At 46.6% G+C, this 26,802-nt stretch overlaps 2 protein-coding genes across 15 annotated transcripts; one reads left to right on the top strand and one right to left on the bottom strand.

Annotated features, from left to right (window-relative positions):
* The first annotated feature begins 119 nt into the window (after positions 1-119).
* Positions 120-20,259, top strand: fam193a (family with sequence similarity 193 member A). Of its 11 annotated transcripts, none has more exons than XR_003976066.1 (24): positions 120-523; positions 1,741-1,815; positions 2,224-2,466; positions 4,542-4,717; positions 5,073-5,240; positions 7,644-7,902; positions 8,355-8,479; positions 9,463-9,670; positions 9,894-9,968; positions 10,262-10,336; positions 10,446-10,555; positions 10,812-11,054; positions 11,638-11,788; positions 12,049-12,198; positions 12,603-12,890; positions 13,220-13,445; positions 13,869-14,216; positions 14,678-14,963; positions 15,716-15,902; positions 16,221-16,460; positions 16,790-17,854; positions 18,426-18,507; positions 19,005-19,106; positions 19,784-20,259. XR_003976066.1 is itself a non-coding variant. In XM_030350929.1 (24 exons), the coding sequence occupies exons 1-24, from the start codon at positions 302-304 to the stop codon at positions 19,096-19,098; spliced, it is 4,959 nt and encodes a 1,652-aa protein (XP_030206789.1). In that variant the 5' UTR covers positions 120-301; the 3' UTR covers positions 19,099-19,642. The 11 variants fall into 11 exon arrangements, 1 of the variants encoding a protein (XP_030206789.1); XM_030350929.1 differs by lacking the exon at positions 19,784-20,259 and having other exon boundaries at positions 9,523-9,670; positions 16,790-17,568; positions 17,646-17,854; positions 19,005-19,642; XR_003976068.1 differs by lacking the exon at positions 19,784-20,259 and having other exon boundaries at positions 120-454; positions 19,005-19,642.
* Positions 20,260-22,630: 2,371 nt separating this feature from the next.
* tnip2 (TNFAIP3 interacting protein 2) lies at positions 22,631-26,275 on the bottom strand. 4 transcript variants are annotated; one of them, XM_030352135.1, is made up of 6 exons: positions 25,785-26,275; positions 24,976-25,278; positions 24,723-24,812; positions 23,997-24,338; positions 23,672-23,788; positions 22,631-23,553 (listed from the first exon to the last, which is right to left on the bottom strand). In XM_030352135.1, the coding sequence occupies exons 1-6, from the start codon at positions 26,103-26,105 to the stop codon at positions 23,260-23,262; spliced, it is 1,467 nt and encodes a 488-aa protein (XP_030207995.1). In that variant the 5' UTR covers positions 26,106-26,275; the 3' UTR covers positions 22,631-23,259. The 4 variants fall into 4 exon arrangements, with proteins under 4 accessions (XP_030207995.1, XP_030207996.1, XP_030207997.1 ...); XM_030352136.1 differs by having other exon boundaries at positions 24,774-24,812; XM_030352137.1 differs by lacking the exon at positions 25,785-26,275 and adding an exon at positions 25,545-25,770.
* Positions 26,276-26,802: the final 527 nt, after the last annotated feature.

Raw genomic sequence — 26,802 nt, 5'->3', positions numbered from 1 at the left:
TTTATACTGTCTCTTATAATTGGTGTCTATAATTCAGTCAGTGATCGTAATAAAACACAATTTCCCAGAAGTACCAGCGGCACGTTTCGTACGTAGGAACGCAAACTCCAGCCCGACGAGGCCAACCAGAGGCCATATTGGAATCTAGTCGGCTTACACTTGGATGGCACTGAGTGTCTGCCGTTCTGGTAGTCTCTAAAAATCATCTTCCAAACTTATATCGGAGTATTCTTACACGACATTCCCCTCAAGAGCCTGCCAGTTCTGAAAGGCACGTTGTCTCCGTGTTGTTGTGGAAAGAATGAGTCCAACCGATGCTAAACGAGGAGCTAAACGTAGGAAGAACAAGCGGGGCGGTGGCAGTAGCTGCAGTACTGTCTGCAACAGCAGCAGTGGCAAGGCCGGGGTTGTCTCGGCCCTATGTTCTCAAGGAACGACAACACCTGTCCCTGCAGTAAGTTTTTTGACATCCGATTGCAGTGGAAATGGGAATATAGCGTCAATGGCTGGTCTGAATGGAGAGGTGAGTGTGTCACGATATCCAGTTTGTGGCAAAGCCAGGGTCGCTGTCCACATATCAGCGACACATCTGAATTTGGGCCTGACATGGCAGGCGAGGAAGGAAGCTAATGAACCTCTTGGCAGCTAGACAGTATTCCAATAGGCTTAGTACACATAATAAGGTTTATGTACGTTGCGTTCATATGGTACATACATAGTTAACGATATGCACAATGTGGTACTGAACTCGTTTTGTTATTCTGGTGTAAGAAGGTGGCCCAGTGTTGTCTTATTTCATTAGCTGGGGCTAGCCTGAAACAACCATAACATGGACACTAAGTGAGCGCTATTTAGGTAAATAAAAACGTATGTTTAGTTGTTCCACGCCTGTGACATCTACTGAACCTATTGAATAGTGACTTGTCGTTCAGTGTGGGCGATGTGCATTGCTACTTACACAAACATTGGCACACAGGAGTTGCTAACGTAAAGTTAAGTCCTGCTGGGCCTTGTTTGAACTTGGGTGTTTTTTGATGGACTAGACGAACATCTTTTTATGTCTAATATTAAGCATATGATTGCACATTTGGTGGATAAGAAAATTGATTGCAGATTGGTTGGAAATCTATGACGTTGCGTTGTTTGGATATAGCTAGATATAACACTAGGTTAGCATGTTCCATGCTCAATAGCTGTTGTACATGTGTACATACACATCCAAACCTGTGACGATGTTGTCAAAGTTGCTGTCTGACACACGCCCAGCAGAACCTACTTTCGTTTCACAAGAAGATTAGTACATAATAGACATACGGTGGTTTGAATAAATACTTTCATAGTTAAAAGGAAATGGAATAGGTGTACTTAAAATAAGTAAATAGACGCACGTTAAATGGAGCCACAGTTCACCTACATTGCTGGGAGACATGTTATTGCCATGATTTCCCCAAACAATATCGGTACCATTAGGCTATGCTGTTATTTTGTATTTAATGAATATCTCATCAATGTATTATCCTTAGTCTTCCTCAATCAGTTTAAGATTTACCTATGTGCCCCCCCACTCTCATTTCAAGAGTTGATTTGATGTATAAACAAATGTTGATATCTACTAAGCATTATGATCCTTTTTCCATTATGTGTATGTTGATGCCAATGACTGACAGCTGTCATATGTGTTATAATACATTTCATAAGGTGCAATTGAGTGTTCATGTTGGGGTATTTGTTTTCCCCTAGGTTCCAATGAACAATAGTCTCACACCACAGTTCACAGAGGGGCCAGTCAATGCTGACTTCTCAGGCGTCCTTCAGGTAAATTACTTGATGAGAAAATTCAACAAAAAACGTCCACGATAAGATGGCTGTTTACTCCGTTTTGAACCCCACAAATTTTTAGTGTGTGGTTTTGAAAACATGGAAGACGTCTGCCAGTATATTGTTATCAGATTTCAAAATGCAGTAAATAGCCAAGATTATTTATAATTAAAATAAATATTTTTTCTTTACTGTTTGACCCTAAGATGGGTTTGGTTTTAAGGTTGTATAATAAGCTGTCCCGTATGTAGAAATGATTTCAGACTGTGCATGTTGATTCTGTTACAAGTTTGACAGAGTTACGCTTTCATTTTAAACAGTGACTACCTGAAGTTAAAGCTAAGATGGTTCTGTATTGTTTCTACCATCATTTCATCAACCCTTCCCTTCCCCCACCCATAACAGACCCCATTCACCTTCGGTCTGAACCAGCGGGCACCCTACACGTCCGGTGACCGATGCCTCTTGTGCCGCTGTGAACGCAAAGAAAGTGTCTTACAGTCTGAGACGGAGGGCTGCGGCCAGAATGGCAGTGACCAGCCCACAAAGAACCCCAGTGCCCTACAGCTGCCCCTGTGGGTCTGTCCTGACTGCAGGCGCACGGTGGAGAAGGAGGACCGACAAACCGCTCTGGAGCAATCGCTTGGGGTGAGTCGCGACGGCTTATAAGTCTGATATAAAGTGGTTGCTTTTGACTGCCGACTCTTTGCTTCTTCGTCCTGAATGTAGTTTGATTTAGATATGAAATGCTACTCTGTTTGAAGGGGTAGCTATGTTTAGCATTGCCTTGAGTTCAATTGTTGTTTTTGTGGGTTCTTTGTGCTTTCATGTGTCCAGAAGTGTCCAACTTCATCTTCTTGTTTCTTTTGTGTGAATGTGAAAGTTACCATATAACCATTTATCATACTAGGGATGTAACGGTTACCGGTGGTACGGTAAAGCCCGATAAAATGTTGTCATATCAATTACCGTTTTCAATTCAAATACAATTATTATCTTGGTGGATAACCGCGCCCGCGGCGTGGTAACCGTTTGCTTAAATCCTTCCAAGCGCTTCATCCGAGTCTCCTGAAGTTGCCGCGCAGGCGCACTGTGTAGCCTACAACATAATGTTTTTAAGTTTCTTGAAGTTGGAATCATGGCAGAAGGAGGAGACGACAGCACTCAAGACATCCATCAGCCTTCTAATAGGGATGTGCATTTCTGGCAAAAAATACTATTCAATGTTCGCTGAGAAGTATTCAAATAATATTTGAAAATCGGTCAATCAAGAACCCCCCACTGCGAACGCACGCACGCAACTCGTATATTCACACAATGACACAGGGAGAGGCTTTTATGATTTGTATGAAATCAATTTGTTTATTGCAACAACTGCAATAAACAAATTGCCCTAAGCCCACGTTATTTCAACGTGGGCTTAGGCAGATAGGCCTACAAGCACCAAAAACAGATCGCTATTTATTTTACTGAACACAGCCTGCATGACGGTGAACTAGACACGTTTAAAGCATACCAGTATTCGTAGTGTTGATCAGCAGAGAAATAGTCCGCCAAAGACGTTGACGTCGCTTAGCAACCGAGGACGCTGGGGTTGAAAAAAAAAATATCCCCTTTCCTTGACAGCGGTCATTATATGCTTAGCAACGTTGAATTATCAAAAAGATTTTCACCACCAGAAGTTAACCCTTGTTCCTTTGAGGTTATAAGTTGCACTTTTGATGATATAATATATAAATAAATATAAACTGTTAGACTTTTTTAAACTATTTCAGTTGCGTAGGCCTATCGGTGCTTTCTGAACATATTGAACCCACTTTTAAAAATACCTTGATAATACCGAAAACCGGGATAATTTTGGTCACAATAACCGTGAGGTAAAATTTTCATACCGTTACATCCCTAATCATACCACTGTGTTTTTCTAATAAGCTGTGCTGTAAAAATCATAATTGTAGGGCAATGGCAGTTTGTCTTGTTGCAGATTTACATGTAATGAAAGGGTTAATAATTATTACAAATGTCTAAACATGTTAGTGCAATAAAAAATATTTGTGTAGATACAGGCATTTCCCTACCCCAATATGAGACCCAACTCACATCCATTATATAACATATCATATTCATGTACTATGTTACTGGGTCACAGAACATACCAGCTGAGATATGGACATGCTTGCTTATCTTCAAAGACTTTCAAACCTGGAGGTTAAAACGTCAAACATAAAGTTTGCATTTTACCGCCTAGTTTTCCATAGGATCACTGTGACCCTGTAATGTTTTATATTACAGTGTTCGGTCTCATATGGGTTCTGCATTTCCTATTTCTTAACTGTGGCATGTCAGAGCCTTTCTTACCCTTGTTGTGGTCCTTTGCATATGGTCACTCACTGTGAATGTGCTGCATACAATAAGTGATTATTGGTCGACCAGTCCATAATCTATCGTATGTAGGCTTAAATTAATGGGCACTCATTCAATGTCTTAATAACCACCGCAGTTACATGCCAGCTCTAACACATACGTGTTAAAGTGGCACGTTTTCAATACTGGAAACAGGTTTTAATAAAATACGATTCTTGAATAGAATCCATATATATATTTTATATTGCCTACCAAAAATGGGTGCAAAACCCTACAACTCCTTCAACATATAAAGGGTCTTCTCGAACATACACAAGATAAATTAACCTCACCTCTTCTCATATTTCCCCCTTGCTCAGAGTCAGGACTTCCTCTTACACATGCCTGTGGGTAATGGAGGCCTGGTGCAGGAGCCCGCCCCCGCGGACAGACTGACCACTGCAGCGCCCGCCCTACCCATGCTCCCGGCCCCCGACCTCACCACGCCAATGACTGCAGACACTGTGTGCAGCTGTGAAGCCTGCAACGAAAGACGGTCCGTTTCAAGCCATTCCTCGTCTCCCCTTTAATTAACCTTATGTTTTTTTATCAGATCATGACTTATAAATCGTAGTGTTTTAAATATTCCTTAGTTAGCATTTTAGCCTTTTATTGGAATCCAATAAAACTTGAAGTTAATCCTTAGACACATGTCAGTCAGGAGCAGGTGAGGGTTAAGCTTGTTAGAATCTCGCACAGGGCTGCGTACAGGTCGACTGCGAACCCTGGGCATTCGGGTTGAGATTATACCACCCATGCCACCAGTCTGGTGGCTTGGGTCTCCTATCTGCCTTTATTAATCAATTTTGGAAACCCCTGAATCAAACCCCCTTTGGTTCGGCCCTTTGCAGGGAGATCTCGGCCGAGTCGGAGAGGGAGTCCCAGCAGCTGCAGAACCACTGGTCGGAGGTGAGGTACCTGGTGCGCTGCATCTACCGGCAGACGGGAACCCCTCTGGGAGAGGACCACGACCAGCCGCTGGACAGGGACAAGGAGGGCATGAAGGAGCTTGTGGATAGGTAGGACACAGCCCCCCCACCACCCTATCCTTTCCCCGACGTCCAAGGCCACAAGGAGAGAATATGTGATAGTACTGCATAAATGTAATGTTGTCTCAGACTAACTTTAGCGATGGGTGTAATGGCCACCATTGAACAAGAAAGGGATACCGGCTGTTGGATGGATGATTTGTACTTTTGTTTATTAAGGGATGGATTTTATGGTTTTCCAAAAGTTTTTAAACTGAGCAATATTTTTGACTGAATAATCAAACTGGAGCCACATGTTATTATTACATTTTTTTAAACTTCAGTTTGCAGTAGTTTGGCGAGATAGGAAGTGGTCAGTTTGGCATATTGCTCGGTCAGCTCATTTGGGGACTCCCAGCACAGTGACACAGTGACCTGGATGTGTTGGGTCTAGTTCACCGAATGCCAGCTTGTCTTGTCAAAACGGGGCCAGCTTGAAACATGCTGAGTAGAAACCTAGAAGAAAAATGTACCAAACATATTTTAGGACTGTGGCATTAACGTATGCCAAATAGAAAGCATACAAACAAATGTTTAGGATTGTCTAAACAATTTTCACAGGAGAATTTATGTTCCCTCAGCCACTCCCAACTTTCACAGACGTTTAATATGTGTCGTCATCACCCCTCAGATGGGAAGATCAGCGAAGGTAACATTTGGCTGACTAGTGTAGAGGAAGGACTGCTATGCATGGCTCCGTCACGGTTCCGTCATACTCTTCTATTAAGCGAAACCTACTTACTCAGTGCCAAGCTTGTATATGGCTAGGAAAGGGCTGATGAATGTAAGAGAACTTGTTATCAGTTAGTATGTTATGGATTTAGAGGCTTGATAACCTTCAGGGCTCCAGACTGCGACCAGAATTTGAGAGTGTGCGACCTTTTTTATTTTTTGAATCCGGAATCTTTAGCAGGCCAATGAGTGTAAGCAGGATGGGAATGGCCACTGTAAGTGGCTAATGTGTAGAGGGGGAGGGTCCTAGAGATTATCGAGCGAGTGTAAACGTCAGGCGTCCGACCCGACTCGTTTCATCCAAATTGTGCGGGTCACCCGAACCAGTGCAGGACTCTGCTTCAGGTGCCATAAAGGGATTTTCACACGGGAGACGTTTGTCGGGACTGATAATGCATCCTCAATGGAGAGGCGAGCGGGCAGAGAGGATGCTCAGCGTCCTGTCAAGCGGCACGACAAGCGGGCGCACTCCCGTGAAACTGTCGCTTCCGTACTTGTCGAACGCATGAATGCGCAAACCTGGAAACCGTTGGGATAGATGAGAATCACAATAAAATGTGACACTGAATTTGAAACGGCACATTTTAATTTCTGCATCTATTATCAAAATAGTTATTAGTAATACATTGAAAATTAGTAGAAATGTGAATATTTGGTTGGCATGTTGATTAACGGTGTGTGCCCCTAAAATTTCTGGTTGCGCCCCTAAATTTTTAGTTAGGGGCTACAGAGTATGTCTAGTGAAAAAAATAAGTCTGGAGCCCTGACCATGTTGATTGGTCACCCTAAGCCAGCCCAGCTGCCAGACAAGCCCAAAGTCCCATCTCGCCAGGGGAGAGGATACGCTGTCACAGCAGGGCTGTTTGTTTTACATCTATCAATGGGTAGGCCATATCCAAATGTAGTTTGTTATATATGGGGCAAGGTCATTAAAGTAAGGCTAAGCAATAAGAAGGAACTTATACACCATAAACAAACTATAGTTAACCAAACTGCTTAAGGATGTCCTAAGAAGACTAACTTCCATTTGTTTTTTTGTTATCACTGGGGTTAGTCACAATGTCATGGGCAGAACAAAACAAATCACCATTAAACAGTGGTACTCCCATTTCTGTTATAATATGAGATCATCATCTACAATTAATTTAAATAAAATACAGCTACTTGCAGATACACTTCGAACAGAATAGAAAACATATGCTTACAAACGGCTAGCCGTGTGTATTACTATAAATAGAGTTAGGAACAGGGCAATGAGGAGACACTGAACCCGTAATTCCTGGAGGTAGAAAGTTCAGAATCGTCCATCGTTGCCACATTAGTCAGAAAAGGACAACTTTGAGCATGCCGGTTGTAGTGGAAGTTCTGTGGAGCACAACAGATATTGCAACATATATTGTGTCACGTCGTTTGTTTGCAGTCAGTATTGCATATTGATTGATAAGAGAGAGAAGAAAAGAGAATTTTGGACACAGCCAAATATCTGATCACAAACGGGGCATTATTTGAATCGAGAGAATTTTACCTTAGATCAGCGTTCAGCCGACGAATCCTTTTGAACTGGATGGCATGTTTCAAACAGACTGAGGAGGATTGTACTCTGTGTGGCCGTGGATGGACCTCAATGTGTTCTAGTCTTAACATCAACTATGGTTCTCTCAGGCTGTGCGAGAAGGACCCCTACCAGCTGTACCAGCGGCTGGAGCAGCAGGCCCGCGAGTACGTCCTGGAGATGAAGGTGCGGCTGCTGAAGCACCTGTCTGCTGGCTCCAAGGCCGGGGCCGCGGTGGTGGGGTCCGGGGCAGCAGCAGCAGCCGCCCAGGGCCCGCCCCAGGCCCACCAGTTCGTCTCCCTGCTCCTGGACGAGTACAATGCTCTCTGCCAGGCCGCACGCAGCATCAGCAGCTTCCTGCTCACTCTGGTCAGTTGGATATTATTCCCATGCCGGTGATGCTGTTAAATATGTGTATACAAAGGGAAAGTGTTTGCTGTCTGAAGTTAATTAAGTGTTTTTTATTATGTTCCTCTTTTGTCAACCCTTAGTCCCCCATAACTCACTTTGGCATGTTTGTACTAATCTCACCATGCCAGAATTTGGCTCCCAACTCGGTTTATGGTCTTGTAAAAGCTCAAAAAATGGAAAGGTAATCAGTAGGCGATGCAATGCGATATCACTCGCAGTACGCTTTTCTAAACTAAGATCCACGTTTTCCCCATCAAATGTCATTGTTCCTCCCCTTCTCGAGGCAGTTATTCCCCAATCCCCGGAACCTACTTAAATGTCTGCCTCAGTCTCTTTAACCAGCTCTTCTTAGAGCGACTTTTGTAGATGCCTTATCTGGGCCTTCATTCCAATGTCTAATTTGGTTTCAGGAGAATGAACACCTCCAGAAGTTCCAGGTGACGTGGGAGCTGCACAACAAGCACCTTTTTGAGAACCTGGTGTTCTCTGAGCCAATCTTGCACAGCAGTTTACCTGCACTGGTTGCACAGCTGAAGTAAGTCATTGTTTAACTATGGCTCACGTGTTCAGTTCCCAAGAGGAACGTTGCGGTGTCGAGATTTGTTTTCTCTTGTTGGCCTAGAGATGTATTTAAGAGTTGCATCACTTGCCAAATTCTGCTTCGGACGGCGGTAAAAGGGATCAACTGTATAAAGCAACCAGGCCCAAATGATATGGCTCACTGATGCTATGAGAGTATGTCTTTAACTTGCTATAGAGTCCACCCATTTAAATGATTAATTATCAAGTTTCATCAAGGGTTTGGTTTTATAATCTCCACAAATTAACTTTTCATAAAATTCCCTTTGAGCTAGGGTAGGCAATTTTGAGAAACCAGCAGGAGTAAGCAACATTTTAAAATGATCCAACTGAAAAATCCCCCACCTCCCTTCAGGTCTCCCTAAAACCACTCCTGCAGAACACAGGACTAGCTCGCTAGCTTTAGCAATAGCTCTGCCTTGCTCGGTGGATGAATCTGATGGGCAATGAGTGCACAGGCTGTGTGTGCACAGGTAGAAGATTTCATTTTTTTGTTTTTTTTGTCAGAGCACTTGATTTATTGAGTGCCATCTCTAATTAAAGGTAATTTCAACAATTTTTTTTTTTTCCTGAAATATATTTCCTGCCCTAGCTTTAGAAAAGCGAGGCTCATCTCTTTAGTGAAAGTGATGGGTGTAATTAGGTAATTCTCGCGAATGTACGAAGATGACATGCATGGAGCAGATCCCAAGGATATCGAGTGACACGTTTCAAGCAAAAATATAACATTTTGTAAAATAGACACTAGTGTGAACTGCACGTGGACAAAGATTTGTAGTATCTTGTATTATCCCTTTTTTAACCTGTGATACTTGTGAAACATTATATGCAGGAAGCAAAAAATAAATAATCCAAACGTCCCTCATTTCAACGCCATTCGAGTCGAGTAAAGGCATGACCTCATCAAACCGCTGCTGACTCTGTGTCCCGTATCCGAAGGCTGTGTACACACCAGCTTCCTGATTGTGCCCCGTGTCTCGGCCCCGTCTCTGCTCCCAGACAGGGCTCGTCCTCTCATGACTCATACAGCGAGGACATGTACGGCGCCCTGCTGGAGAGCTACCAGCAGCTGCAGCATGACATGGCCGCGGTGGCAGCCAAGTGGCAGCAGTGCGAGAGGAGGATCGATGACTACGTGGACGAGCAGGTAGGCGCCGCTCTATACGCCCTCGCTTCTTGTGATGGCGATTTGGACCGATTTTCTTCCTGTGGCGATGGAAACAAAAACATATCAACCCGTATTTTTTTTTGCTGACATTGGTGTACTGAGTCGATCCGCTTGTGATAATCTAATTAGTGTCATTGTGATATTTGTTGTGGAGGTGATTGAGGTGCTAGTTCAGGATGTCAACATGTGAGATGTCTTGCAGCTGCTTTTTAAGGTGGAGGGTCAGAATCTAACCAATCAACGAACAGAGCCACACAAGTCTTTGATTAGTAAAAACGTAAGATTATAACCTTTCCATGTTTTATTGTTGTACCCTAGATTGAAATGGTAGCTCCTGTAGTCAAGAGTGTGAGGTAGTTGTTGACTTGCTTCCAATGTTTCTTTCCATATGATTTTGACCTCACCAGCAATGCTATATGTTTAGCTTTATGGCTTAAGTAATATGAAACGTTGCATGCAATAGACGTTTAAGATAACACACTTCACTTCTGCTTCTTCTTCAACACAACGCACAACAACACCACACACAAGAAAAATAATGTCCTCCTTATAATTCTTTTGGATTTCCAGACACTGAAAACAAAACAGCAGATGCTTAAAGAAGATTGGGAGTTTTTTAAGCAAAGAAGATTCATAGAAGAGCAGGTATAATATGCAAACATAATATTAGGAAGCTGGTGTGACAAAATCATAGGAAACATCCCATAGTGAACGTGCACGGCTCATAGTTTCTGCTTTGTGTTCCTTTCTTTAGTTAACGAACAGTAAAAAGTCCACTCCGGGGGATAACTTCGAAGACACAATGAGGATGCTCTCCTCTCGGCTCAGCATCCCAGATTGTCCAAACTGCAATTACCGAAGAAGGTTAGTACTGCCGTTTCAAAATCAATAATGTAATCAAAATCCGTGATAGCCCATTCACGTTATTCCGTGTATTGACGTGTTTGAACATGAGCAATAGCAGAGCGGACATGTCCGATTTCAGCGTAGTACCTTGTTTTACAGATTGGCTACGTTTTCATCTTCCCACCTGCGATACATGTTCTGCTGATATTCATCCTAGCCAGCCTTCCTTAAAGCCCCCACCGTCCGCAACTAACACTGCCCCCCCTCCGCCCAGGTGCACCTGTGACGACTGTAGCCTCTCCCACATCCTCACCTGCGGCATCATGGACTCCCCGATGGCCGAGGACCTCCACATCAAGCTGCCCATACACGGGGAGCCGCCCCGGGGCTACCTGGCCGAGGTGCACCCCCCCAGCCTGTCCTCCGGTAGCTCGGCCTCGGGCTCCAACTCCAGCTCCCCGGTCACCATCCAGCAGCACCCCCGCCTCATGCTGCCCCAGGGAGACACGCACAACTTGTGAGTCCCTCCGGCCCCGCCCCACTACCCTCCGAGCCGCGTCTTCGAACAGGGATAATAATAATAATAATAATAATAATAATAATAATAATAATAATACATTTAATTTAGAGGCGCCTTTCAAGTCACCCAAGGCGTTGGTGCGGATGGCTGGGATTGCACCTTGTGCCTCGTGAGCCCGGTTGCAGTGTGAGGGGAGAGTGCTGCAGTGGGCTGCACAGTGCAGACTAGTGCTAGGTTCCAAAATAGTTTAGCAGACGTTTTAGTGTTTCTTATTGTTGCATCATGTTCAGTGTGTCATTTTCACACGCCTTTTCCCTGAAATGTTTAGTTATTTAGGTGTTATTGTACCATGTAATGCGTGAAATAGTTGGATCAGTTGATCATTATTTATACAGTGATACCTTTATAAAATACGTGGCTGTTTTTCCGTCATTTGGTCATCACGTTTTTTTCACAAAGTTAAACATCCAATAATTATCGAGACCCATAATCCCCCCATCCGCCCACCCACCCCATCGCCCCAATATCCCAAGCACAACCCACAACTCTCATGTTTTTATTTCCTGGTTTGCGCCGACAGCATCAGCGACGACGACGAAGGACCGCCGATGTCCACCAAGTTCGGGGACGTGTACGCCATGGGTGCCTACGAGGACCACAGCGTCGTCACGGGTGCCGTGAACGGCCTGCACGCCGACCTGAACGGGGGAGGAGAGAGCGCAGAGCTGAAGGTGAGGGCGGTGACGGTTCACACTCTGTGTTCACAACCTATTTCATGCTGCCGGGGCAGCGCCATGTGGTGAACACATTAAACACACAAACATGCTTTTGGTGCAGCAACCCTGGTTTAAGAATTAGGTTGGATGATGATGATGAAGATACTAAGGGGAAAAAGTAAGAAAATTATAGGATTGTTAGGAGCTGATTGTAGCAAGTCAATTAAATATGAAAACCACTCTGAAGAAACCGTCCTCTTCGTCCTCTTCCTCAGGGTCTGAGCAGCAGCAGCAGCTCCTCGGAGGGCGAGGAGGAGGAAGAGGAGGAGGCCGACGGAGGGGGCGCCGGCGAGCCCCCCGGGCGTCCAATGGACCACCCCTCTGGGACGGGCAACAGCCCCCCTCCCTCCTACAACCACCAGCTGGTACGGCCGATCGCATCGCAGCACATCGCCTTAGACTCGGGGTGCCTTTCTGCCTTTGTGAGAGCTGGATAGGAAAATAATCGGGCATTGTTTAGTATGTTTAAGGTCTCATCCTGCCTCCACTCGCACTGCACGTTATGTTTTAATGTCGTTAACGGTTCCCATTTCATTCTATTACGTTTTCATGAGCGAAGCTCCTCCCCCTGTCTTTATGTTCGTTTGTATGTGTGTGTGTGTGTGTGTGTATACACTCCGGACAGCACCGTTGGTAACCACGCCCTCCCATTACGTTACATCATCACTCCGCTGCAACGCATTCAAACCTGCCCAGTGGGATGCGCACCTTTCGCTGTGTTTCAGCGGGCCAATCAGTGAGCCCGCTGTGGTCTGTGTTGCGGCCGCAGGTAGAGCAGGCCCAGCACGCCTGCCAGTGCCACGTCTGCAGCCAGGAGCCCGGCTCCACCTCCTCCTCCTCCTCCGCCCTGCACTCCAGCCGCCTCCAGACCCCCGGCCCCCCGCCCGCGTTCGGACAGCAGTTCTTCACGGACACCAAGGCCCCCTCCTCCCACCCCGCGCTCCACCTCTACCCGCACATCCACGGCCACCTGCCCCTGCACAACCTGTCCCACCTGCCCCGGCCGCTGCTCCACCCCACCCTCTACCCCCCCAGCTCGCCCCTCACACACAACAAGGTCAGTGTGTGGGTGTGTGTGTGTGATGTACTTTTTGGTAACTCTTTCAAGGGAACCTTTCAATTTGAAAAACGTTAAATTCTCATATCAGTCGTGTCTTTGGTTTTCTCCCAATCCGGTTTGATCTTCCTCTTCAAACTATTTTCATTTTTACCTCTGTGTATTTGTACTGCTGTTCCCTGTCGTTTCTTCTTTTCGCCACAAGGGGTCACCCTCGGCCTAAAATTGACTCGTTTGTTATCATCAGACCAGTGTTGTCTTCACCTGATGGAAGGAGCTCACCCTTAAGCCATCCACTGACCCCCTGAACCCCACCTCTTCCCTTCCAGCCCCTCCCTCCGGCCCCCTCATCGAACCACTCTGCGGCCAAGCAGCCGGCCTTCAGCCCCTCCCTCCCGGACCACGTCTACCAGAACTGCTTCGGTGCGGCGGGGGGCGGCACCGGGGACTGGAACAGCTCGCTGCAGTGCCTCTCGCTGAAGTTCGAGAACCTGTGGGACGCCGCAGTGATGAAGAGCCTCAACACCTCCATGCTGCTACCAGAGTCCCTTCCCGGTGAGTCCGGCGCAGCGGTCCGCCACCAGGGGGCCCCAGCCACCACATTTATTTCTGAATTAGATTCAGATATTTAGGAGGTTCCATAAAGGCGCTGTATTTATTTAGGGACAAAGTGCCTAATTCTGCCTACCAATTCATTGCCGTGGGTAAAATAGTGTGTCAAGATTCACATTCATTCCCTGGGTTCTTTGATATTACCTGCCGACATTGATCGGGGCTAAATCAGATGGATGTTAGAAGTTGGGGAGAAAATATTACATCTCGTGCTTGTGTCACAAATGCGGGTTTAGACCTGGGACATGCATCAAAAGCCACCTCAGAAAGCGAAACCCCTCTTGGCTGACACTAAACCCGTTAAATGAACGCTCTACCTGACATCTCTCCGACCTCCATGTGACCCATGAACCCTGCCCCCCCCAGGTGACATGCTCAGGCCCCCCCTCCCCGACGTGCCCCTCCCCCAGCCCTCCTGCTTCGGCGCCCACCGGGACGGCCTCTCGCTGGCCGCTCCTCTACCTCCTCCCTCCTGCTCCTCGTCCTCCTCGTCCTCCTCCTGCTCCACCTCCTCCATGATGGAGGCCAAGGAGCAGAAGAAGAGCGGCGCCAAGAAGAAGTGTCTGTACAACTTCCAGGACGCCTTCCTGGAGTCGCACCGCGTGGCCATGGCCACCTCGGGCTCCACAGCCTCAGTGTCCTGCACCGCCACCACTGTGCAGTCAAGTAATAACCCCACCCTCCACCTCTCATCCAAAAGACCCAACTCTTTAGGTAACGCAGGGGCTACTGTAGGTTGGCGCCTCAAGCTTATAAGGCTTTGAAGGGGTGCTTGAGATATTTCTCCTCTGTACTCTGCTGATAACAATCCAATAGACGCTCTAGAGTATAGTGCTTAACCGCAGATACGGTCTAGGGGAGATTCCGATGTTTATTTTAACTTTTGTTTGCTTGCACATTTCAAAAGTCAGTTTTTTCTTATTGTGTACCTCCCCGTTATTAATCAGATTACATTTCTTGGTGTGTTCATGTTTATACTTGTATTAAGTACACAGCCCGTTTGGTTTCGTCCGCGGTGACATTAACCACACGGCCGTCTAGCTGTTAACTCTAGTTAAAGCCTTTTATCGTCTCCTAAAGCCTCCACCGTCCACCACCCTCCTTTCGCCCTGACACTGCGATCGTGACCCTGGGTCTCCGTCTGTCTCTCTCCCCCCCACCCCCCACCCACCCAGACGACGTGTTCCACAGTCTAGGCAAAGAGGACCACCGGCTACCCAGCCCGGTCGCCCCCAGGAACAGCCCCACGGGCCTGGCCTCCCTCCCCCTGCTCTCAGGTCCCAGCCTGCCCACGCCGCCCAACACCCACCTGCCCGCCATGGGCTCGCAGCCCTTCCCGAGGATGCCAACCCCCGCCCCCGGGTTCCTGGAGGCCCACCACCAGGGCCTGTGCCTCTCGCCCGCCGAGCCCCCCGCCCCCTCCATCGACGGCCCCGTCAGTGCCCCGCCCAGCGTATGCAGGTCAGTCTGCTGCCCTCCTATGTTTTAGTCTTTATTGATTATACAGTGCTGTCCTCCTATGTTTTAGTCTTTATTGATTATACAGTGCTGTCCTCCTATGTTTTAGTCTTTATTGATTATACAGTGCTGTCCTCCTATGTTTTAGTCTTTATTGATTATACAGTGCTGTCCTCCTATGTTTTAGTCTTTATTGATTATACAGTGCTGTCCTCCTATGTTTTAGTCTTTATTGATTATACAGTGCTGTCCTCCTATGTTTAAGTCTTTATTGATTATACAGTGCTGTCCTCCTATGTTTTAGTCTTTATTGATTATACAGTGCTGTCCTCCTATGTTTTAGTCTTTATTGATTATACAGTGCTGTCCTCCTATGTTTTAGTCTTTATTGATTATACAGTGCTGTCCTCCTATGTTTAAGTCTTTATTGATTATACAGTGCTGTCCTCCTATGTTTAAGTCGGTATTTTTTATACACTGCTCTCCTCCTATGTTTTAGTCAGTATTTATTATACACTGCTGCCCTCCTATGTTTGAGTCATGAGTCAGTATTTATTATCCAGTGCTTCCCTGCTATGTTTTAGTCAGTAAAGGAAAGCAATACATGGTTAATAACAGGGCTGGGTAATTAACACACCACAGATATCTAGAAGTATTAAGACAGAAAAAATGAAACTTAAGATTACACTGCTTATGTAGAGCCAGAGATCTGCTTGCCATAAGATGTCCCTGTCTTGGTTCGCCCCCCCCCCCAGTGATCCGGACTGCGAGGGCCATCGCTGCGAGGGCAACGGGGCCTACGAGCACCAGCCCTACGACGGGGAGGAGAGCCAGGACGAGGACAGCTGCTCCGAGCACAGCTCCTCCACCTCCACCTCCACCAATCAGAAGGAGGGAAAGTACTGTGACTGCTGCTACTGCGAGTTCTTTGGTCACGGAGGGGTAAGAGGCGCTCGAGCGCAACTCCTTTTTATGTCACGTCAGGAGGGTTTGTTTCAGCCAATCAAACAATTCCGCTTTATCTTAAATAGTGGTAGTATTGCATATCAATATTAGTGTTTTTCTTTTATTTTTTCCGTATGATTCTTAACAATCCGTACAAAAGATCAATAACATTTAATAATTAAATAACCGCCTATTTGTGTACATTTAGTTTCATAAATCTAAATGTAACACGAGGAAACCGAGGGAAATGATCTACACTGCCGACGGGTCATTTACCGATCCCTGGCTGACCTCTGACCTGCGTCCCCCCCCCAGCCCCCGGCGGCCCCCACCAGCCGTAACTACGCCGAGATGCGGGAGAAGCTGCGCCTGCGCCTCACCAAGCGGAAGGAGGAGCAGCCCAAGCGGGAGGAGCAGCAGCCGGTGGTGGAGCGGGACGGGGGCGTGGAGGACCACCGGCGCGTGGAGGACCTGCTGCAGTTCATCAACAGCGCCGACAGCAAGCCCACCTCCAGCTCCAAGGCGGCCAAGAGGGCCCGGCACAAACAGAAGAAGGTGGGGGTGGTTTTTTTTATCGTTCGCTAGATCGACCCCCCGTGTGTCGCGCGTTTGTTTTTAAAGGTTTAAATCTCTGTTATGAAAGCGTTTGTTTTAATAGACACTGCCTCTACCGTTTGATATGTGTTCACTTGTTTACTGTTCATCCTCCGCTAACTAGATTTCTATATTTAGTATCTTATTTTGCACATTTGTATTCATTTTCATATTTCTCCTTAATTGAGCTTTTTGCATTTTGTAATTGACCCACAAAATGGGCTTACAAAGTGGCTTTGTAAAAATAACCTCCTAATGGTTCTTGCCCTCTGTGACCCGTTGCGTGCCAGCTGGAGGAGAAGGCCCGGCAGGAGGTGGAGGCCCGCGAGCGCGAGGAGCAGCTCCTGGAGGACGAGCGGCGGCGGCGGCAGCAGCAGGACGAGGAGGAGGCGGAGCTCCAGCGGGAGCTCCTCCGGCTGCAGGAGCTGCAGCACCTGCGCGCCGCCAAGAAGAAGCGGCGGGAGCGCGCCAAGGAGAACACGGCGCCGCCGCAGAACAGCCCGCAGCCCCTGAGGCAGACGGCGCAGAACGTCCTGGAGAACCTCCACAACGGCAAGTCGCAGCTCCTCCACGGCCTCATCCGCCTGCCCGGCCACAAGGAGCCCCGCTTCGAGGCCACGCCCCCGCCGCCGCCGCCGCCGCCGCAGCTCCACAAGCAGCACATCCCAAAGAGCCCCCGGGAGAAGGCCACGCCTCCGGCCCCAGGCTCCCTGCCCTCCCTGCCCGCCTCCCCGCTCCTCAACGGCACCGCGCTGGCGTCGCACCCGGAGCTCCACGGCAAGTCCCAGGTCCGCTCGGCCTCCCGGACGGCGTGCTGCGAGGCGGCGGTCCGGAAGACGCCGGAGAAGCCCCGGGGCTGTGACGCGGCCGGGCCGCTGACCAACGGCACCGCGCCCGCCACCTCCGCCGCCGCGCCCCACACCAAAGCAACGCAACCCAGGGCCGCCGCGGAGGCTCTGACCCCCCTCCCCGCCGCGGCCCAGCCCGGAAGAGAGGACCCGCAGCAGCTCCACCACCAACACCATCACCTCCTCCACCACCACCACCGGGTCGTCAGCGGGAAGAGGCAGCACCAGAGCCACGCCCCCCCAGCGCCGCCTCCTCCTCCTCCTCCTCCTCCTCATCAGCCCATTACCCCCAGGTGAGGGAGGAGAGAAGGAGCCCACCTGTGTTGAACCACCGCCACCACTCATCCTCCTCCTCATCGTCACCCCCGCTGCCGCCGCCGCTGCCGGCCGGCCAATCGGAGCAGCCCCAGCAGAACGGCAAGCCCCCCAAGGCGGAGTCGCCCCAGCCCAAAGGCAAGGCCAAGAAGAACAAGAAGAAGAAGGGGGACAAGATGAACAGCTCCATTGGTGGGTGTACTCACTGCCTGGTTTGGGACCTCTGCCTGTTTTTTGTATTACTTCAGACAGGCGGTATAGGGTCTTGTTTGCTTGTTTTGTATTACTTCAGTCAAGCGTTTAGGGTCTTGCTTGCTTGTTTTGTAGTACTTCGGGTCAGTCGGCATAGGTCTCTTGTTTGCTTGAATACGTCATTGATCGTTAGATCAGAGATGAAGTTCAAAAAGTTTGACTGACCCCTTTTAAACTTTGTTCCAGTTACGCCATAGCTGGGCATCACAAATTAAGGCTAATCCCTTTATCCGTTTTGATTTTCTTGTTGTCGTGATTAACAGTAATCAGCAGTTCAGCATGACATTTTAAATATTGAAGGAATTTAATGATTTCAGGATATTATTTTTATTTTTACAAAGTTATTGTTAATCCATTGAGACAGTGGGTTTAGATCCTTTCCTGGTAGCTTTTTCCAGTTTACTGGCCTAGGTCTTAATGCTCGTACAGTACAGTTATCAAAGCAATGTGAAGTTTGGCATTTCAATTAGTCTGTTTGTTTCTCATTGTGTGGCACATTCTCTCAATCCAGACGACGTATTCCTGCCAAAAGACATCGATCTGGATAGCACTGAAATGGATGAGACTGAGAGAGAGGTTGAGTATTTCAAAAGGTATGTTCGGCCAAATGCTTCCTCGTATAACTGAGATAGTCATTTGAAATCGAATGGTGATCTGAAAGTTGCCGGAATTAACCTCAGACAGGGAAATGTGATCACTGCCAGGAGAGTTCATAATGTTTTATTTCAACCGAAAGTCTGCAGAAGAATGACCAAAACTAAATGCTAAGCTAAAAAACAATGCAAGGAAATGAAAGTACATGATGTTAGTTATGCGGAACAGCGGATGGTGAAGTATTTGAGGGAGAATGATCTAATAGATAAAATAAGAGTGAGATTCGGAAACTAGTGAGGAGTCTGGTTCATATACCATCATAGATGGTATAACGTTGGAAAAATAGAAGATAAGACGTCCATCAGGCGCAAGTGCCTAAAGAAGAAGAGGAATGCTTCGACATCCCATTCATATTCCTGCTGCATGTGTATGTGCGGCATACACGTGTATATGCAGCATACACGAGAGGTTCTGACCTCTCTGTCTCCCCCACCAGGTTCTGCTTGGACTCTGCCCGTCAGACCCGCCAACGGCTTTCAATCAACTGGTCCAACTTTAGTCTAAAGAAAGCAACGTTCGCCGCACACTGAGGACGTCTGTGAGTGACTTATGGCTGTGTGACGTTATCAGCCCCCCCCCCCCCCCCCATGGCCGGGCTCGCAACCCCACCCCCCACCTCTTGTACCCCCAGACACCACACCCCACACCATTCTGGCCCATCCGTCGTGCCCCGCCCTTCTTTTCTGCTGTGCCCAAATCACACACACACGCTGCCTTGCTTTGCTCCCGCCGCTGCTTCGTGGGCCAGCCACACCCTCCATCGGATTGATCTTGAAAAGAAAAAAAAATACACAAAAATTATGCGATAAGAAAACGATTATTATCGACACACAAAAAAAAACATGAAAAATCTGCTACCTTCTGATGAATTTTCCTTGCGTGCTTGTGTGCTTTTCAGTCCAAATAGGGGGTCGGTGTCTCTCTCTCTTGCTCTCTATCTCTCTATCTCTCTCTCTCTCTCTTGACCGAAAAGCCATGTTCTGAAAGTTATCGTTTCTGACATTGGCTGATCTGTAGTCAAAAGTGCTAACTATGTTTGGATGGAATCCTTCCAAAATAAAAGAGACACAGACACATTGTTGTAATAATTAAAAATATGAATATATATATATATATATATATATATATATATATATATATATATATATATATATATATTAAAATGATACTTGATTTGTTGTGGCTCACTACCCTATTGTTTCCAAATGTTTCTAGCATGGCATCTCCTTTGACAAGGGAATGGGCTGGTTCGCTGGTCTCCTCTACCTGCCTCCCAGCCAGCTTAACTTAAGAGAGAGGTGGAAGACTCAATACTTGACTGTTTTTTTTTTTTTCTTGGTTCACTTGACAAACTGTTCAGTTAATGTACCAGTTACAAAAATGATTTAAATTTTTATTTGTTTTGTTTTATTTGTTTTTGGATTATTATTATTATATTGTTATTATTATTATTATAGCCAGCTTGTATCAGAATACTTTCAGAATGGAATTCACGCTATCAATCTGTTATAGAGTGTATATTGTATTAACACTGAGGCCAGACTGGCTACCTTTTAACATATTGTTAAGTAATATTAAATCTTGTCTTTCTTTTTTGAAAGATGGAATACAAGTAGTATAGCAGGATACGTGTCTTGTGTCAAACCTTATTTCCAGCCCACGTTGAAAATAAAAGGCATGTGCACTTTAAAGAGCGCTCATATTGAGACGGTGACGAGCTGTTGATACTGCACACGGGGCCCACTCCACTTTAGCCCCTTTTCTCGGGTTCATTGCTGTTGACGAGGGAATCGGGCTTTAAAGTTCAGTGTTTAGCAAAGCACACATTTGTTGTCCGACCGCAGCACTGCTCACACCTCATTTGGTCATGTATATGTGTGTACCGGTGGCTCCTATGATGTATTAAAGTAGTATATACTGTAGATGCCACCCTTACACGCATGTATAAAACATGTGGTCCTTGTGTGAAGTTTTAATTTTTTGGGATTAGTAACGCATTCAATTACAGTGCAATTTCTTATTGGTAACCTGATTTGTTGAAAACGATGACGTTACAATGACAAAGCATTCTTCTCTAGGAGTGAGTCAGCTGTTTTAAAGTTTTTCCCTTTTGTTTCCAGCAGCCCTTTAAGAAGGGAATTTCACCAAGAAACTACCAGACTTAATTAATTAGAGGAAATGGTGGAACACGCTATGCTCTCAGAACAAAAGGTTTTGGTCTTGTAAGAACACACAGTGTGAGTCATGGTTAAGATCTGGTGTGTGTGTGTGTGACAAGGATCATTCACTTGGGTCACATGTTATACCCCAAATTAATTTTTAGGGCTTGGGTTGATAAGTGGGTCACGAGTAGATCGTTTTGAATGGATTGAATACTTTTAGAATAAAGTAATTATGCTTCAATATTTAATTATATCCTATAAATTACGTCATGTCTCATTTTGCTGGGTTATTTCGAAATGTTGACATCTGTCTTGGTAGAAAAACACATTATGGCGCAATAGACCAACATCATTTTCAGTCTTGGCAGACTGTCAATGATACGGGGAATGATACTACAGCATGATTGTACAGGGTACAATGTCCTCTAGGTTTATAGACCAATTTGGAGGGGTTTTTACTTTTGGACTTCCCATGGCTGTCTGGAGCTTGTAATTAGCAATGGGAACTTTTTGATTGTCGGTACCCTGAAGCATTTCAGGATCATATTTCCATCCATCGTGGAACCCCTCCCCCTTACTGTCCTCCCTGGGATATGGCAAGAATGTATACAACCAAAGTCTACATCCATAGACTACATCAGTTTACAACCAGCGTCAGCCATTGAAGTTGGACGGCTGCTCTAGGGAATTCCCTGGTGATTACAATGTTCAAGCACAACAGTCCCCTTTTGTGGTGCTTGTAGGTCTACAGTCAGCTACAGGAACTGATTTTACCACCAGTCATCTGACTTATTTTATAACTTTCAGAAAGGTCCCACAGCCCCAGAGTGGAAATGTGTGACCACTTTCTCTGCGTTTTCCATGACTTTTCTTGTTGTTGTTGTTGTGTGAGTTTGTTGTGCGTGTGTTTGGTGCTTTTGTTTCCATGGCTGTTGGGGAAGGTGAGTGAATGAGACCCGGTGGGTGGGCTTTTGTGTGTGTGTGTGTGTGTGTGTGTGTGTGTGTGTGTGTGTGTGTGTGTGTGTGTGTGTGTGTGTGTGTGTGTGTGTGTGTGTGTGTGTGTGTCTGCTTGTGGGGGGCGGGGGGAGAATCCCGGGCAGCCTCGTGATATGTTAATCTTTTGGGTATTAATTAAAGTCAGTTGTGTGGGGTGAATTGTGTGGTAAGCATGCATAGTAGGGTGTTCAATGTTGGGATAGGGGTTCATCAAGCTATGAAGAAAGCACGGGTCATGATGCACATAATAAAATCAGTTGACTCTTCCTCTGAGATACTGATGAGTGCGTTTGCTCCAGTTGCCATTTGTCATTTCGTGGGCGGGCTGAGCTCAACATGCTACCCCGACAGTTCTGATTTGCTACTGGCTGCAGTAAATAATACACGGCCGTTGCGTTATATCAACACACAAAGAAAGAATAATAGGGGCGGTTTGTCTTTAAGAAAGTTTTAAGTGCACTCGTAGTAGCTACTTCCTTTTTTTCTCTTTAGGGGATGTCCGTGTTTCCTGTGTACACGCCAAACGAACCTAACCTATTCACCACAGACTAATCCATGAGTATTTGTTCAACTTTGAACGTAACCTGATCTATTATTTATTTTTCTCGGTCGGTGTGTGCGTGCGTGTGTGCATGCAGTTTACTCCCTCTGCGATTCACTATATCCACACAACAGCTGGGAATCTGTCTGCTGCTCCTGCTGCTACACAGCTTGTCTGTTCAGGGCCAGGCTGGCCGTATGATGTGAAGGGGGTTTCCGCGCAGGCGGGGAACTACACACACGCACACAGCGTCTTGCACAACGATATTGTGTGGTGAGCTATTGTTGTGTGTTGTTAAAAGATCTTTATACAAAATCTCCAAATGAAAGCCCCTTACCGAACACAAATTAACGTTATGCAAAATACACAAGAAACTGTTTTATTTGTTTAAAAATAATATATAACTATAGCTGAAGAATATATTACGAATATTTTCCAGATACAAATATTACATAATTTAATTATAAAACTAATAATATTCAGTCAGAAAAAACTCAAGCTAAATATTACAGAATAAAAATAGCACCATGGTATCAATAACCGTTTCAACAGCTTATACATTACATGTTCCTATATGGTAGTCCTTTAAATGATTTTAAGATAAGTCAGAAAAGTGCAAAAATGTTTTCAATTACAAATTTGAGGTATATCGCATTGCGTTTACATCTGTTTATCTCACGTTTGATATAGTTTGATACACAGTATATAAATAAATAAAAATAAAATAATATACATACATATTAAAAAATATTTATACACACACACGCATATATAAATATATACATATACACATTTATATACACACACAAAATGGGTCTTAAACAGGCCATATGATAACTTCATATGAACCCAATCCAAGGACAATGGAGCTGTAGTAAAAACGTTTGAAGCTCCACCAAATGTATCATGAACAAAAATAAATACGAAATTTCTCCGGTATGTAGTGTTCAGTGGTTTTCAGTGCCAGTGTGGCGTGGCTATACTGTATATGGTCATAGGTTGGCACACTCCTGGCAGTGGTTCAGATACTCCACGGTGTCCGTGTCGCTGTACCTGCTCTGACAGCGCGGGCACAACAGTTCTCCTTGGCCCTGGCTATGCCCCCCCCACACCATGCTGGGCATTGCCATGGCGACTGCAGGTGGTTGCTGCAGCTGCAGCTGCTGTTTTGACGGTTCAGCGGCGGACCGTACCAACTGTTGCCCGTGATGCCTCGGGGAGATTCGTTGCTCGGTGTGCACGGTGCGACGCAAGGGTGCCACTTCAAGGCTCTCGTCTTCTGGCTCCTGAAGAAGAAAGAATGGCGTGAGTCCACAGGACGGTGTTTATTTATTTGGGTGTGTGGGTGTGTGTTCTGTGGGCGTCTGACTGGAGAACTATGTGATTGGCTTCACGCAGGTTTACCTGTACGTGGAGCTCTTGCTGCAGGCGGGCGAGCTGGTCCTGCAGGCTCTGGATCCTCTCCTGGGCTCTCTCCCGGTCGGCCCGTTCCCACCTGAAGTCCTCCGTGTAGATCAGCACCTGAGGACGAGGGGGGGGGGGGTCACACGTCAACATGCCATCCGTGGACTTTAAATGGCTTTTTATTACGTATTGTATACCTTAGGCGGCCGTGCATCCGGCATGAAAGGCCTGATTCGAAGCTATGCTAGGTTGATGCGGAGGCGGACGCCATACCGACATGCAGCCATACGGATCAGATACAAAACACAAGAGATGGAGCCCTGACCTGCTGCTCCAGGGTCTGTGTCCGCTCCTTGTTCAGTCTCCTGGTCTCCTCTATCTCCCGGCCCAGCTTATCAACGTCGTCCATCTTGTCTGCCAGTAGGCCGTTGAGTCTGGTCACCTCCTGCTGGAGAAGCACTAGGCCGGCGCCTGCCGCTCTGCTGGTGGTGTTGTTGTTGCTGTTGTTGCTGGTGGTGTTGCTGCTGTTGCTGGTGGTGGTGGTGGTGGTGGTGGTGGCGGTGGCAGAGGCCTGGGCGCTGCAGTCTCTCAGCCTGTGACACAACACTCTGACGTACTCCTCCCTGCTGGAGTCGTACCGCTGCCATTTGGCGTTCAGGTTCTCCACCTGAAAAAGAAATGGCGTCCGTTACATTTGATGGCGTTTTCAGACACGTGGCGTGTTTTTACGTTGTGCATGTACCAGGTATTCAGAAAAATATTTGATAACAAGCTACAGTGTAATTTAGCAGCATGGTGGGGGTTTACACGCCAGCCCGTTATTAGCATAATGAGGATTTCATTTCCGATAAAGAGTTTGATCTTTGTGACAGGTGCCGGGGGCGTAACTACTGGCTGCTACTGGGACCTCGGGGTTCTCAGGGTCTACAAGCATCGCTTAACCCCCACAGTTCTCTCAAATACAGTTTCAGCCCCGGTTACGAATGTTTACAATGAACCAGTGGCCAAAACGACTTAAAAGAATCGTTCGTAAACAGTATTTTTTTCTTACATGTGCCACTCGCTGTTTAAGCAGTCTATTATCCTCCTTAAGTTGACATACCACAGCGATATCACTCATCGAGCTGGAGGCCTCTGACGTCTTGGAGAGAAAGAGAAAGAGAAACAGAGAAACGGAAAGTTTACACCCGGTTACTTGAAATGACTTGCATTAAGCCCAACGGAGAGATAAAAGGTTGAACGTCCAAAGATTGAACTACAGCACGTAGGTCCAATGATTACATCACCACAAACAGAAACCCCACCTCTTCTGGTTTCTGCTGGGAGGGGGTCTCCTCTGCTCTCCCCCGTCCGGCCTTCCCTGCCTCCAGCCGGGCCATCAGCTCCTGGCAGGTCCGGATAGTGAGGCCCAGCTGGAGCTGGAGCTGCTCGGCCTCCTCCGCCAGCGAGCTGCAGAGCACGGCCCGTGTGGCGCCGTCTCGCTCCTGCTCCAGCAGGCGGGCCCGCAGCCGGTGGATCTCCTGGTCCTTGCGGTGGTCGGGCTGGGCCCGGAGATGCACCAGCTCCCGCTCGCTCTCCACCAGACGGCCCCGCAGATGCTGGATCTCCTGGAAGAACAGAGGGATGATGTTGAATGTTAAAACGCATATATATATATAGGACACGTGAGTGTTCTGTTGATGTCCTACGTGTGTTTGTGTGTGTGTGTGTGTGTGTGTGTGTGTGTGTGTGTGTGTGTGTGTGTGTGTGTGTGTGTGTGTGTGTGTGTGTGTCTCTGTGTGCTTTCAATTAAATCAATATAAATATTTAGCATAATATGACATAAACCATGCTAAACAAAACACACAAATACAGACATCAGGTTGAAACATACAGACTCAACCTGTTGGATGGGAAACACTTCAGACATTGGGTCAGACATTTAGACGAGCAGGCTAGCTAGTGCAATACCACTGTTTGGTTTGTTGATAGTTCAGCTGTTCAAAAGAGCAGTTTCCCCACAACAAATCTTGACTGAAAGTCCAATATGTTGCCCTTTTCAGAGGCAATGAAATACCAGTCCCCAGCATAAGGCCACATGCCTTGCAAACTAGCAGAAAGTACTACTACTCACTTGTTGCGATGCGTCTGCCTGTCTGGCAGCTTTTATCTCCAACTCATTCTTTCTTTTTTTCAATTTACAGATTTCCTGGCACAAGCTTTCGATCAATGATTTGGAAGGTCCAACGAGGACAGGTTCATTTTCATCAACATGAATAGAGATCCGTTCGTATTTCCCCAGCTTCGCTTTTAATTCGCCAATGACATTGTCCCGTATGCACAGCTGCGTGTTTAAATTCACGATATCTTGTTGCGTTTCGTGATAAAGCGTATTTAAAGCGTTATAACTCCGTATCTTCACCTCACTGACCATATCAACACTGGCGTTTTCCATCGCAAACTGAGACGTTGCCTACTTGTTCTTCGTATGCAGCCCTCGATATCCAAACATGTGCTTGTTGCTGAAGAGAGATCTGCGCTTAAAGAGAACAACGGTGAAATTGTGTGAGAGATGTGGCGATAATATTCCGTCAGTGCGCGGGGATTTCCTCGCGGGGGGACTTCCCTGTAACGGGATTTTTGAAACGTCGTAAACCCGAGTTTTGCGATTGCCTTCAATTTAGCAAATTGTACGATAGTCGATGATCATAGATGCGAAAAAACTATACCCATCACAAATTTGTAATTAAATTCGTTACAATTATTTTATTTTGAATGGTCCGGGACAGTAAACGAAACTTAAGGACTTTTGGAGCGGTTTAGCACACACGCCCCTAGGCAAATTCATGGATGAACAAGGTCATTCGGGGCCGAACAAATTCAACAGAATTGTTGGTTTTTCATTGTGTGCTTATTGGAGTTGGGACAGTCACCAAATTTAAGTTCATATCGCCTAGATTGGCTAACTTTCCCTGAATGTGGTAAGACACAGAGAGGCACTGCTTCCTCAAATGCAGACTTCGACTGAAACTGCGCACTGAACTTAATACCACGCCCATTGTAGAAGCCACGCCCCAGGCCCCACGCCCCTCATCAGAAAACCGCGGCCCTAGTAAGGCAGAAGGGTTGGGTAGTATCACATACACAACAAT

The sequence above is a fragment of the Gadus morhua genome, chromosome 3, assembly GCF_902167405.1.
Source record: "Gadus morhua chromosome 3, gadMor3.0, whole genome shotgun sequence".
Lineage (NCBI taxonomy): Eukaryota > Metazoa > Chordata > Actinopteri > Gadiformes > Gadidae > Gadus > Gadus morhua.
This window is presented reverse-complemented; position numbering and strand designations above follow the sequence as displayed.